General features: G+C 38.0%; 1 protein-coding gene across 1 annotated transcript in view; it reads right to left on the reverse strand.

The window, feature by feature from the left end:
- The window catches only part of PARD3B (par-3 family cell polarity regulator beta), a 1,279,582-nt gene that overhangs the window by 509,597 nt on the left and 755,475 nt on the right, over positions 1–14,510 (reverse strand). Inside the window, exons 12-13 of the mRNA XM_049772907.1 lie at positions 11,556–11,726; positions 6,501–6,633 (exon numbers count right to left, since the gene is read on the reverse strand). Coding sequence (XP_049628864.1) covers positions 6,501–6,633; positions 11,556–11,726 — 304 coding nt within the window. The remainder of the gene's footprint in view (positions 1–6,500; positions 6,634–11,555; positions 11,727–14,510) is intronic.

A 14,510-nucleotide genomic window follows, 5' to 3' on the forward strand; every position in this document is an offset into this window, starting at 1 on the left:
TTTATTATCCTTATGACATTTTTAACAAACATAAATATGAGCTATTTCTTATGACTCAAGCATTGTTAAATACTTGGTCAGTGAGGAAATGAGAAGTTCTTCTCTCCTAAAATTCTCTCTGAGTTTCAGAAATAAAATACTTCCAAATTTTATTGACTATACAAGGTAAGAAGTCTTAGCAGTCACGATTCATAAATTTCATGTGATACAACTGAGTTTTTAATTGTGAGCCCTCCTGCCTCTATGCCATAGAAGATCAGAGTTAGATGATTAAACAGGGCTAGGCAGACCAGTCCATGGTCCTCCAGTGTGGAAACTTTCCACAAAGAGTGGGGAGTATAGTTAGGGCAGAGAAGGAACCACTATGACAATAGGGTTAGAAATTATCTCTCTAGACAAGAACTGGGTGCTGAAAGGAGATAAAGTGATGATAGGTACCATACCTTTTCCATACAAATATTGCAAGCCAGGGTGTCCAAAAGAGAAAAAAAAGGAATAGAGAGGAAGAGAAAATGAGAGAGTGACATAGAGAGAGGATATCTGCCCCAGAGGCATGCAGGGGGGAGGAAGGGAGGAAAACTGGGAACACTGGTTGTGGAAAAGTGCACTGGTGAAGGGAAATGGACACTATGTGACTGAAACAACCATGACAAATTTGCAATTGTGAAAAAAAACACAACTGTATTATCAACAACTTTATAACCACCATGTTTAAATAAAGTAATTTATATTTAAAAAGAAAGAGAAGGGTTAAGGAATTATATTTTGGCACAGAAATGAGCAAACTCCAGTCTTTATCCTAATCAGTGGCCACTCCAGTGAAGGAGTATGTGAGGTGTCACTGATCAGAGCTCATTCCTTTGTACAGTGTCTTGTTGCACGAGCCCTAAAGTAGCAGAGCTACTCTTTACTAAAGAGCTGCAAGAGAGATCATACAGGCAGCAAAATATGGGCACTATCAGCAGACAAAGTTCCCTGACCTCTACTTGAGGATATTCTTAAGGGCATTCACCATGTATCATTCATCCTTGCAGTCTTGATAATGTTCCCAACACAATGGAAGCATCCAATAAACATCAGTCAAATTGAAAAGCATAATCCAATTTCTGATCAGTACTCAGGGGGACGAGCCTTTTCTACTAGAGAGCAGGGGATAAATACTGGTTCCCAGAAGAAGATACATTAAGAATAATGACACTATTATGTCTTTTCAAAGGACCCCAGGGATCATTCTTTCAGGGGCATGGGGCAAAGAACCAAATTAAGGGATTCAGGGAAGGGATGGAAGGCAGGAACATAGCCTAAGTAGGTCATTCTAATAGAAGTGGAGGTCAAGGGTGATTGAAGCGGAGGCAATGATACTCCAGAGCTCCAAAAGCGGAGCCAGGTGTAGGGCACTGATTGGTGGTTGAGAGCAATGGCAGGAGCACTGTAAAATAAAACCCCATTGTTTTGTGAGATCACCTCATACACAGTATCTCCAACTCCCAGCAGACATATCTGAAGAAGCAGGGTAGCAGAGAAGGATTAAAAAAAACAAGCCAGTCAAGAGAGATTCATGGTATCTGGTTTGCTTCTCGTCTCTTGGTTTCTCTGAGAGCCCCCAGCCAGAACTATTCTTTCTTTATTAAACCCAGTACAAAATTCTACCAGGCATGGCAGGGTGGGGAAAGATCCAGTTGGTTTCTACATATCAAAGGATGAGGTTTAAGGAAAAAGGAAGTTTGAGGGACATCTTTGTTTCAGGTTAATAACTGAGTGTCATCTTACAGAGCACAGTAGAGCAAAGGCAAGAACTTTGGCTGTTCCGTGGTCTAGAGTGAGAGCTGGCATCATGAAGCTTGAGTATTTGATGTCAAGGTACTTATTTATTATTTAAATGTTTAATAGGACATTATAGGAAACCCATGGGACACAATCTCTATCCTTATTAGGGAGCACTATTAGTCTATTGAAGACATAGCTAGCAAGACTTTAAACTCAAATGTGAACTTTTGGTGTTACCATCTCAACAAATGTTAATTTAAAAATACTTCTTCCAGTCAGGGAGTTATACAAAAACAACAACAACAACAACAACAACAACAAAAACACCCTGACAAAATGCTAATTCAAAAAATAACAGTGAGATGCCAGAACAATGGTACAGTGGGGAGGCCACTTGCCTCGCATGCAGCCAGCCAATCCAGGTTTGATCCCCAGTGCCCATATGGTTCTCCTTGTGCACTGCCATGAGTAATTTCTGAGTGCAGAGTCAGGAGAGTAACCTCTGAACACCATTGGATGTGGCCAAAAAATAAAACCCCAAAAAAACAAAAAACAAGAATGAAAGAAAAGTACACATTAGGAAATAAAAACACACCCTCTGCTCATAGATTAGGAGGATTAACATCATCGAAATGGAACACTCTCCAAAGCCTGGTACAAATTCAAACAAATTCACTTCAGAGATGGGCATTGAACAATACCAACAACTTTGTGACTACAAATCACATGGTGATTCAAAAAATAGTTTTTGAAAAGAAAATTGAAGCAAACATCTATTTTATATAATAGCATGACAATATTGTATTTTTGTGTGTGTATGTGTGTGCACGCTCATACAAAAACTAGGGAATCAGTACACAAAGGAAAGCACACATACACACAAAAGGGAAGGAAATAAGTTAATATTTTTCCTGCAAAAGTTTCTTTCCTTACTAGACATTACATTTTGTCAAACTAATCTTGTTCTTCTAAACAATCTCACATATGCCTAAAGAACTCAGAAATTCCCAATGGTCTTCAATATTTTAAATGCTATTAGTATTACAAAGAGGTAAGGGATATGATGCTTATAAATTCTCTCTCTCTCTACATATATATAGTCTAAGTTCTAGAATTATAGAAAATATCAAAGAATTACACTTACTAGCCTATTACTATGAAAATTTAATGATCATAAGCAGTGATAGGTCTATTTCTTAAAACTGGGCAGAATAACACAGATCCACAAGGAAATGGCAAAAGAACTTTTCTGCTTTCAGAATTATTTAGTGATTTCATTTCTTAATGAAACCAACATTTTTATGCCACTTTGAGTAAGTGTAAAAAATTCTAGAGTTTTTTAGTTTTTTCTGCAGGTAATTGACCTACAGAGTTATTTTACTAGTGGTCTTCCTGGACTTATATCTCAGGGGGAATAGAACAGACAGAACCTTCCACCAGTTCCTCTAGCGCCCGCTCCCAAAGGATTTCAATAATTAAATAGAAACAAAAACTAAATAGTCTATTGAAGTTACAAGATTTTATACTGTATTACACTTTAAGCATATGTATGAATTAGCTTTCTTATTTAAATTTTTTCAAGTATATCTTTGCATTTTAATAGAATGGTTTTCTTATTTAATATTTGCTATCCTGTGTAAATATATGATCTGATTTTGTTGAATTATCTACATAACCACTAAAATACTTGATGTAATTTTTATTTCAGCATCATAGGCATGTTACTTTATATATTTAGCAATAAAGGTGTTGCATGTTAACAAAGAAATCAGGCGACATGCACAATTTCTTTTGAATGCCACTGTTGTGGTTAGGAATTAAACCAGAGCATTATAATTCATTGAAACACATACTGCTTAAAAATTAAATGGCAATAAAATGCATAAGTACTTTTTAAATCAGACACCAATATTCTTTTTTGAATTGGAAGCAAGGAAGAAAGAAGGATAGTTTCTCCCTAAAGAATGCTGTTAAGGGGGCCAGAGCAGTGGCGTGAAGTGGTTAGGTGTTTGCCTTGCTGGTGCTAACCTAGGACGAACCGTAGTTCAATTCCTCTGTATTTCCTATGGTACCCCAAGCTAGGAGCGATTTCTGAGTGCATAGCCAGAAGTAACCCCTGAACGTCACTGGGTGTGGCCCCAAAATCAAAACAAACAAACAAACAAAACAAAACAAAAAAATGCTATTCAGGCCAGAGCAATACAGAGCAAAATAACATGCCTGCTTTGTATTCAGCTAACCCCGGTTCCATCCGTGGCATCCCATATGGTTCCCTAAGCCTGCCAGGAGTGATTCCTGAGTGCAGAGCCAGGAGTAACCCCTAAGTACTGCTGGGTGTAACCCATAAAACAAAACAAAACAAAAAGCTTTCTGTTTTTTACCTAGACTCTCTATTATATAAATTAAATCTCAGAAAGAGATTTCTGTTAAGAAATTCTTAATAAAAGAAGTTGATAAAAAAGCATGCTATTTCTGGATACAAAAATAAAATCACTTCCTAATGAGCAATCTTAATATTATTAGGTAAAAGGATGTCAATAGTTTCTAGAGGCCAATGTGAGAGAGATTTATTTCATGCTGTCATATAAAAAAATTATTGTGGGCCATAGACATAAGAGTTGAACCTAGGCTTTGCATGGATCCAGTATAGGAACCTGGGTAAGTTATTTACTTGCTCTAACTTTCTGTTTATTCATCTGTAAAATGAGGATAATAACATAATTCACTTCAAGTGTGCATATAAATTACTTAATAGTATCTAACAGACACCAAATACTTAATAAATGGTCTCAGCTGTTACTACTCTCATGAAAATGGAGAAATGCAGAGGAGGAAAAATCTCTTTCTTGTAAAAACAACCCAAATCTAGAACAATTTGAGAATTTGAGATTTACAAATCTGATACTAGCCTTTTTTTTTTTTTTTTTTTGGTTTTTGGGCCACACCCGGCGGTGCTCAGGGTTTACTCCTGGCTGTCTGCTCAGAAATAGCTCCTGGCAGGCACGGGGGACCATATGGGACAACGGGATTCGAACCAACCACCTTTGGTCTTGGATCGGCTGCTTGCAAGGCAAATGCCGCTGTGCTATCTCTCCGGGCCCTGATACTAGCCTTAAAATGTAAAATACTGTTTCCCTGTAAATTTTCTTATAACACCTTAAGTATGAATGAAATGAAATGAAGTATAAATTGACTAATATCTCACCACAAACAGGGATGAGTTTAGTTAGAGAAATAACTACGGTTTGAACTATCCTTATAATGAGAATGTACGAGGGAAATAGAAAGCCTGTCTAGAGTACAGGCGGGGGGTTGGGTGGGGAGGAGGGAGATTTGGGACATTGGTGATGGGAATGTTGCACCGGTGATGGGTGGTGTTCTTTACATGACTGAAACCCAAACACAATCATGTATGTAATAAAGTTGTTTAAAAAAAAATTAAAAAATAAATTGAGGGGCCTGGAGAGATAGCACAGCGGTGTTTGCCTTGCAAGCAGCCGATCCAGGACCAAAGGTGGTTGGTTGAAATCCCGGTGTCCCTTATGGTCCCCCGTGCCTGCCAGGAGCTATTTCTGAGCAGACAGCCAGGAGTAACCCCTGAGCACCGCCGGGTGTGGCCCAAAAACCAAAAAATAAATAAATAAATAAATAAATAAATTGACTAATATCCAGTGCTTCCATTCAGAAGATGACTATACTTCTAATGTGATTTTACAGAAAATAAAAGACATAGAAATTTGTTCATAAGTGGCATTGATTCAAAAAAGTTTCTTGAACATTGTATTTAGTATTTTTAGTTTTAATTGTATATATATGTGTGTTTTCATGAAGATAGTGCTTACTTTCTATAACATTATTGGCAGACTTTTCTGATGAGTAAGATTAATATTTTTATTGAAAATAAATTTTGGGCCACATCTGGCAGTGCTGAGGGCTTGCTCCTGGTTCTACATTCAGGAATCACTCCTGATGGGCTCAGGGGTCTTATGGGACACCAGAATCAAATCTAGATAGGCCCCAAGCAAGGCAAATGACCTACCCAGTGTACTATCACTCTAGCCCTTGAATACTTTTTGTAAAACAAAAAAATAAAACTACTAAGGAAGAGGCTGTAGGAAACTATGAGAATTCTCTTGGTCATTTGAAGTATAATTTTGAGTGGAAAAAATAGGAAAGAAATCAAGTTTTTCATATTTCAACCTCTACTGCATTCATCCCAAATACTAAAGAAAAGACAGTGCAGTAAGTCAATGATAAGACAACTCCAAACATCATAAAATGGTCTATATTTGTGGAATTTCTACGCTCATCCTGGAATCAAGTAAGCATGTGTGAATTATTATCATATTTGTGTTTCATTTTAGCCATCCATTAAAAATTTACTGATAATTGATACTTGAATAGCTTCTGATACCAAAAGACCGTACAAAATTTTTTTCCTTTGAAGTGACAGTTTTCCAGTTTGCTTCTCCAAACATGGTTTGTTTTCTACAAAACTCTCATGTTTGGGGCAAGCAGAGAACTGTCACTTCAGCCTAATGCAATGTCAGGACTCTGCCTCACAATCTGTGACTCAGTTCTCCCTCATCCCCAACTCTTAGTGTTCATATTTCAGAATAAGAAAGTCTACACCTAGCCTCATTAGCTCCACAACCCCCCTTATTTTTAAAGAACAATAAGTCAAACTTGTATTTCCTCGCATCATTTTTACCAGTGAACAGAGAGAGACTCACCATCCCTCTTGTCTTGTGGATTGGAAAAACCAGTTCTGTGCAGGGGACTGTTACCATTTCTCCGAGGAGTAGCCAAAGAGTTTTGGCAGTTCTCAAAGCAGGTCTTAGAGAAGGTCCCACACTCTGCAGCTTCCTAAGGAATAAAAATAAAAATCATATTTGCTTTGTGTTAATATACTCCACTTTGTCCAAATGAGAGTCAATACAAAGGATGATTGATTTATGACTAATCATTCAAGACTGTAAGACTAAAATTCTGTAAAGTCTAAGGCATTAGGTCTTGACTAGGCCCATTCAAAAATGGCCTACAAACTGAGGGAAAAAATGTGGATGGGACCCAGAGGTCAAACGGTCTCAGAATCATTGAATGGAATAAAAAATGGTCAAATCTAAATACTCAAACCACAATCATTAACAATAGAATAAAGAGTCCCAAGCTACAACCAGCTATATACAAAAGAAACCTTTACTCTAGCGGTCCAGAGGGCTAAGAGTGGAGATATGGGAGGCATGCTGGGAACTATAGTGGAGTGAGGTCAACATTGGTGATGGGAATGGCCCCAATTCACTGTCACTATGTACCTTAAATACAACTCCGAAAGAATTGTAATTCACATTGGTCTTAATAAAAATATTATTTTATAAATGGTCCTATTGGTTCAAATATCTTTGAATAGGAATTGTAAAGAAAAAATACAGTGTGTCGGTAAGATGAGGAGTGCTGAGAGAATTTACTTTATTATTCTTTCCCTGGTTTTTAACGGGCTTCTTTCAAATTTTCTTCCATCTGGGAGTGCAGCTTTTGGCAGCATCAACACAAGAATCCAGTTTATGCCAAGGGTGTTTCTCTGCCAACCAGCTGGCTCCTCTCTCTTCCCCTTAGCGACTAAGTGCATATGCTCCCGGACAAGTCAGAACCCAAGCAGGTTTGCCACTGTCATGCCATCAGTGGGTCCCAATGCAGACAGCAGATCTTTGGGCCAGGAGCAAAAACAAACAGTGATGAAAATGCCAGACAGAGAAGCTCCTGAGATTCTGTTCTTTTCCTCCCTTTTCTCCATATTTCCAATTTTGATTTTCACAGCCTGTAAGCAAATTCACAGTTTGCTCCTAAGTGTTGTATTCCAAATAACAACCCACAAACCATGTTCCACAGGTGCCATGGGTGGGAGAGGCAAGAAGGGATGTCCTCAAGGGATGGAAGGACTGAGAATGCTAACACTCATGGGTGTCTTCCTAACATAGTTCAAGGAAGTGATTTGGAAGCTATTTCTAATGGCTGTGCTCTTGATTGTTTTTTGAGAGGAACACGCCACAACCAGAAGCATAAACTTGATCCCCAGAACTATTTCCTTCTGAACAAGCATTTGGCTTACGCCAGGTATTTGACTTAGATATCCTGCCATAGTTACAAAAACTTGGTATCCTGGTCATCAAACATAATATTTAAAACATTCGATGCTCACATACTACACATGCAATTAAGATGTTTTCAGCTTTGAAGGACCTTAGATTTTTCTTTTCTTTTTTCTTTTTCAAGATTCTCCACAATTTTCCACATCTAGTGTTTTACTTGGCTTCTGTATAACTTGTCAAACAGCCTAGTTCTGAGACAAGCTATCCCTCACTTAAAGTTGGAGTCCAGGAAGGCATGAGAGGTAGGAAATTTCAAAGCCTCTTGCTCTGATTTTACAAGAAGAAGAAAAAGTTATTATTTTTTTTTTGCTTTCCCAACTCTTTGATAAATGACACAATCGATATCACAACAACTGATCAGTAACCAGCCTAATTAAAGTATTCAGCCTGTAAAATAGAGCTGTCATGGAGCCCTCCATTAGTGTCCGAGCCAATAAAAAATATAATGGATTTTTAAACATATTCTGCTTCTACCAAGATGAACTTGCAACAAGAAGAAAATGTTTTTGGGAAGAGAAGAAAAAAAAATAACAGGTCATAACCCAATTTTTAATACCAAGTCTCTAGGCTCAAATAGAATTTCAATTGAACCTCAAGCTATCCTTTGAAAAACATGTTTCTGTTTAAAATGATTTTGATTCAATCAAGGGCTTATTATGCATTCTTCACCAGGTCCTCATCAAAACTGTTTACGTATCTTGTACATCTGAGTAATGTGGAAAATACTCCAACATCTGTATATTTTGACTTTTCTTAAGTAGCTTTTTCAATTTTTTTATATCAATATAATATTTGAGTAGCCATTTTGGTATTCTTGCCAAACCTAACTAATTGATTTACTTGACTATATGAGTAGAACTGAGGTAATTTTTTTTAGTTTACAGATGCTGGCTTGATTTTTTTTGGTGGGGGGCGCATAACCGGTGACACTCAGGGGTTACTCCTGGCTATGCACTCAGAAATTCCTCCTGACTTGGGGGACCATATGAGATGCTGGGGGATCGAACTGCATTCTGTTCTAGGCTAGCACCAGCAAGGCCTCTGCACCACCGCTCCGGTCCCACTTGATTTGTTTTTGAGGTTGACTGCTATTCCAGGGGAGAACACCCCAAACATGAGCACATGGCATTCCCTTAATACAGTGAAAGAGATCTGAGAAATCTAATAGCTGCAGCTTGTTTTCTTTCAATTTAATAGATATTAGCTGTACATTAGGCTATCTTTATTAGAAAAAATGTCCGTTAATTTTTATGGGTGCTATAGAGTTTCTCAATAGCTAAGAATCAAAAGCCGAATTCTCCATCATGAAAATCAGATAAATACTAGGCAATGGAAAAGTGGCTCTTGGTCAAGTGTTCTCATAAAAATAGCTTATTGTTCCATTTCATATCCCCAATCAATATTCCACTGAACTCTATTAACAGGCCACCTCTGACACAGGGGTAATGAACTGTGAGTTTAGTACTTTCTTCCTCAAGAATAATCATCAGCTCACTACTAGAATGGGAGAACTCAAACACCTATGGTCAAGGAAAAGGCAAATTAACTGTATCACTTAAGGAGCCCAAGAATAGAATCTTGTTCTCTCTGTGCTTCCACTCCAGAGAAAGTTATCAAATGAAGAAAAATAAGATGTATGATAACTCTTCAAGTGTCCACCATCATTTTTATTGTCCCTCCCCTTCTTTTTGTCAAAATACAAACTCAGGCACAACATGTTCCATGTTTTCTATCAGTTTGAGGGAATTTATTCCAAAACCCTAAAGGAGATCCAACTTCCCAAAATTCCAAGGGGTACGTTGCAAGGTATACAGGTGCCTTAACACACTTAGCCAAGACTTCAGGTCTGTGGAGCAAACCCAGGATGAAATAGGAAAGGAGCTCATTCACTACTGACAGAATGCAATAGAGAAGGTTTTATAACCACATGCATAAGTGTAATCTATTAAGTATTCATGTAAGACTTTCTGTCACTTAAGCAGACACAAATGTTGAAAACAAGCTGGCTCATTATATATAGTCACCAGTAATTGGCCAATTTACATTTACTTAACATTTACAAGGTTATGTACAGAAGCATAAAAAGGTACAGTGACTACTTTCCAACAGGTGATAAGATAACAAAATAAGGTATAGTAGTTACAGTTTATAAGTTACTTTTATTTATTTTTATGATTTTTGGGTACAACTTTCATTCATTCATTTATTCATATATATTATCTACTATGCACTGTCATGAAGATCAATTATGTGTGAACAGATAATAAGGGTAGGAAGATTGCTCAAGGCTTTGGAAGCATGCATGCATAGCAGGTATTAGACCCTTGGTTCCATGCCTAGTACACCAAATTTCCTCCTGAATTCCAGAGAAAGGTCTAGTGGTCTATGAATATTGTTAAAATGGCCCAGAGTAACTCCTAGCAATAACACTGCATGACCTACAAGTCAGTCTAAGTAACTGTAAAAATTGTTCTGAGGTCCCTGAATAAACAGTAGTGGAAGGTCAGGGATTTAACAAAACCAAACTAGACCAAACCAAACCCAAAACAAAAAAATAGGAGCTGGAGTGAAGGGAGAGTATTTGCCTTGTATGTTGCCTGGCATCCTCTATGGTCCCTCAAGTCTGTCAGGAGTAATTCCTAAGTGCAGAGTCAAGAGTAAACCCTGAGCACTGCTGAGTGTGACCCCCCCAAAAAACAACCCTAAAAAGTTCATATTATAATATTTATCATTGACAGCTACTAAGTATGTTACACAGTGTGCACTTATCTGTGATCACTTATCTATGATCACTTATCTATGATCATATGTACATCATATGTCTCCATGAAAGAGGCAATATCAGGTTTTAACTCAAGAAATGTGCAACTCTGGAGTTCAAAGTTTTAACCACTATGGACCACAACTGCTTTTTAAACTCCTTTAATTTGTAAATCCCTTACATTTTTTAGTTGACATGAAACAACTAATTTATTTTTTGCTTTTATTGAGCAACTTTGGTTGACAAGATTATAAATGTTTATATATTTGGGGGACACAATTTTATTATAATATGCCCACCACTAACATAATTAAGATCTGATCAAGATGTTTCTGGGATATGAGTCCTACTAGCCAATCAACAAAAAAGTATAGAAAGATGTTTGATATTTTAATGCTTTATTTTTATGCTAATCTTTTATCATTTTTGGTTTTGGGGTCACAACTTGTAGTTCTCAAGAGTTACTCCTGGCTCTGTGCTCAAGGGTCATTCCTGGTGGTGCTCAGGGGAACATATGGGATGTTGAGGATTGAACTTGGGTCAGCTGTGTACATGCAAATGGCCTTCCCCTTATGCTATCTCTCCATCCCTATGATAGGGAATATAAATAATCCAGATTGCTAGGATTTTCTAGAAAGTATGGCCTTTCTTATATAGAAAAAATTAATTACTTATTCCATAAGCACACTTTTCATTTTCTAGTGATACCTAAATTATACATCACCAATTAGCCACACAAGTCCATGAGAACCCTTCTGGGGATTATTTTTCAATTTCAGGGTCTGTATGAGTCTTAATAACCATAGTAGGGGTGGGAGTATGTGGAATACTGGTGATGGTTTAGACAGTTTACTCTGAGAAATTAAGATCAGTATTACCTCAACTGGTCTCTCCGGCCTCCTCAGAATAACTAACTGAATCATGCCTCGAATATTTCCTTCCATGGACATAGACCGCCGAAGTGTTTCCATAGCTTCATGATTGGACTTCCCCAGAAGAGCTTCCCCATTAACAGCAATCAGTTGGTCATTGACCCGCAGACGGCCATCCTAGAGTAAGAAAAAAAAAACTATTATTAAACAGAGACACACAGGTGATGACATATGGCTGTTTTAGGGGGAAAATGTTCATGTTTAAAGATGAGAAAAGGAAAAAATACCTACACTCTTAGTGATTTATTTTCTATGACAGAAAGGGGCTCTGGAGCTGATCAAGCAATCACAAATACTAACAATAAAGAATAGTGTGCAAGGATATTTTTAGAACTGTAGAGGAGACACGAGCTATAATAATTTAGTCACTTGTCTAATGTCTCTTCCCAAGCATACTAGCTTTGCCTGATTCTGACATTTGCTCTGACAGGGACCATGTTGCTGAGAGGAGCTTAGCATTGGAAAAAAAAGAACATAGTCCTAGTTTTTCAAGGAGGAACTGGACATCAGGCTGAAATATTGTCTGAATATTGTCTGCTTAGCATCGGGTATTGTATCCTAGAGAGCATTCCAAGTCCTACTAACAGTGCTAAAAAATCCTTATGTGATTTTGTCTGACATAACCCCAAAGTTTCTAGTCTGCTTTTCTGACAAAGAAAACAGGGCAAAGAAGCAATTTTCTTGATATCTCCTAGCAGAAAAACTTGACAAAGGGGAATGTTAAGCTCTTGGGGAAAAGACTGCTCTGCCTGATCAATACCCAGCCTCCTCAGGAAGAAATGCCGCACACCACAATGCCTTTAGAGCCTTCAGTGTGGGACAAAGAATTTGGTCTCTAAGGCTAACACACTTTCAAGCCAGGATCTGTCTAAAGGTGTGTATGCCTAACCGAGAGGAAAACATCTCACATACCAAAATGGAAACAGGCTCTCTTTCTGGGCAGAAACTTTTTAAAGCTAGGTGATGCTGAAGGCATCAATAAAATTTTAGGACTATTAATAAATTGTTGCTAATTTTTGGAGGCCACACCCATGGACTCACAGGGGTCACTCTTGATTATGCACTCAGAAATCGCTTGGAGGGCCATATAGGACGCTGGGGGATCAAACCCTGGTTCATCCTAGGATAGCATGTGCAAGGCAGACACCTTACCACTTGTGCCATCGCTCTGGCCCCTACATATTCACCTTTTTAAATAAACAATAATAACAGTAGTACAATAATCTGAGTTCCTAGGGAATTTTCCTTCAGTCTCTCTAATGATTTTCACCAAAAAATCACTGGATTTTGGTATCAGGGCAGCGCATGTTTTTATTCATATTTTTCAAAAGGAAACTAACAGATTATTGCCCCTAGTCATAAAAGCAAGTCAGTGACAAAATGTGAAAGATTCATGACACTGCACTGTATCTGCTACCTTGACCATAACTCTTGTTGTCTCTAGACAAGAACAATGCAATATTATAACACAAAAAGGACCATGTTAAAGGGTTTTTGTGCTTAGACATATCTGGTATAGATGTTCAATGACTACAATAAAATACAAAAAGAAAAATAATAACTGCCTTAGAAATGAAAACCAGACATATAATGACCAAAAGTATTGCCACCCACTCAGAGCCTTGGTAATCACATGGACAAGTTGATTGACATTGAAGAATTGAGGAATGCACGAGCAAATGGTCAGAGGAAACTTTTCTGCTTACAGCAGGGAAAGGGGGAATGGTAAAAGCTATTTTGGGGAGGTGATACCCATGTTCAAGATGCACCAAACAAACTGGAGGAAGAGATAGTCACAGAGGTCCACAGAGAGGAGAACTGCCTCATGGCAGACCAGGCAATAAAACAGGCACTGTCTCACAGAAGGTAATACTTTGATACTCTGCTTACCCTAGTTGGAAAAAAAGTCTGGAAATGAGATTTATAAGAAAAACTTAAAATCTCTTCATGATCTCATTTGAAGGAAGGCACACATGCAAACAGACAGATTTAAATGGCATGACTTGGGCTAAGAGGAACACTGGCCATAGGACTCCGTTTCTGTAAGTAAGAAGCAGAGACACTTTTCTGTTCAATTGGATACTGGATGGACATGGGAAAAGGGCAGAGGGCTGGATTTTCCACAAGCACTGGGAGCCTCAGGAAAAGTTTTTCAGGATGATGCGGAAATTCTTGTGTGGTATTTTCAAAGAAAGCAGAAGGGGGCAAGCTGGGTGAAGTTCCTGGTTCTAGTCGCAGGAAATGAGGTGGAGGGTGGGATTTGCAGAGGTTCCTTCTTGGCAGGACAGTTCATTATCTATGAGAGGAAGAAGGACAATAAAGACAAAAACTTTATGTCAGAACATTTCTAGATGGGAAGGAATAAATTTGAACAAGATCTTACCAGTTTACCCCTTTAGAATCTTCTCTGTAAAGGATGGGACAAGAATAGAGTGAAAAGACAGATGCAACAAAAATAGGTGTATAAAAACAGTTTTTATTAAAAAAATTTTATTACCAGCAGATATGAAGTAAAATTATATTTCCCACTGTATTTCAAGTAATAAGTAGGTGAAACTACATCAAAGGGCACTGAAGAGGGGGCCGGAGTGATAGGATAGTGGAAGGGCACACACCAATAGCACAGTGGTAGGGCATTTGCCTTACAGGCGGCCAACACTGGACTGACCTTGGTTCTAGTCCTGGCATCCCATATGGTCCCTTGAGCCTGCCAGGAGTGACTTCTGAGCACAGAGCCAGAAGTAAACCCCTGAGCGCCACTGAATGTGACTTCCCCAAACCACCAAAAACCAAAAAAAAAAAAAAAAAAAAAAAAAGTGCCGAAGATTTGGAATCAACCTAGATGTCCAAAAAAAAAAAAAAAAAAAAAAAAAAAAAAAAAAGATGAGTGGATTATAAGGA

The sequence above is a fragment of the Suncus etruscus genome, chromosome 5, assembly GCF_024139225.1.
Source record: "Suncus etruscus isolate mSunEtr1 chromosome 5, mSunEtr1.pri.cur, whole genome shotgun sequence".
Lineage (NCBI taxonomy): Eukaryota > Metazoa > Chordata > Mammalia > Eulipotyphla > Soricidae > Suncus > Suncus etruscus.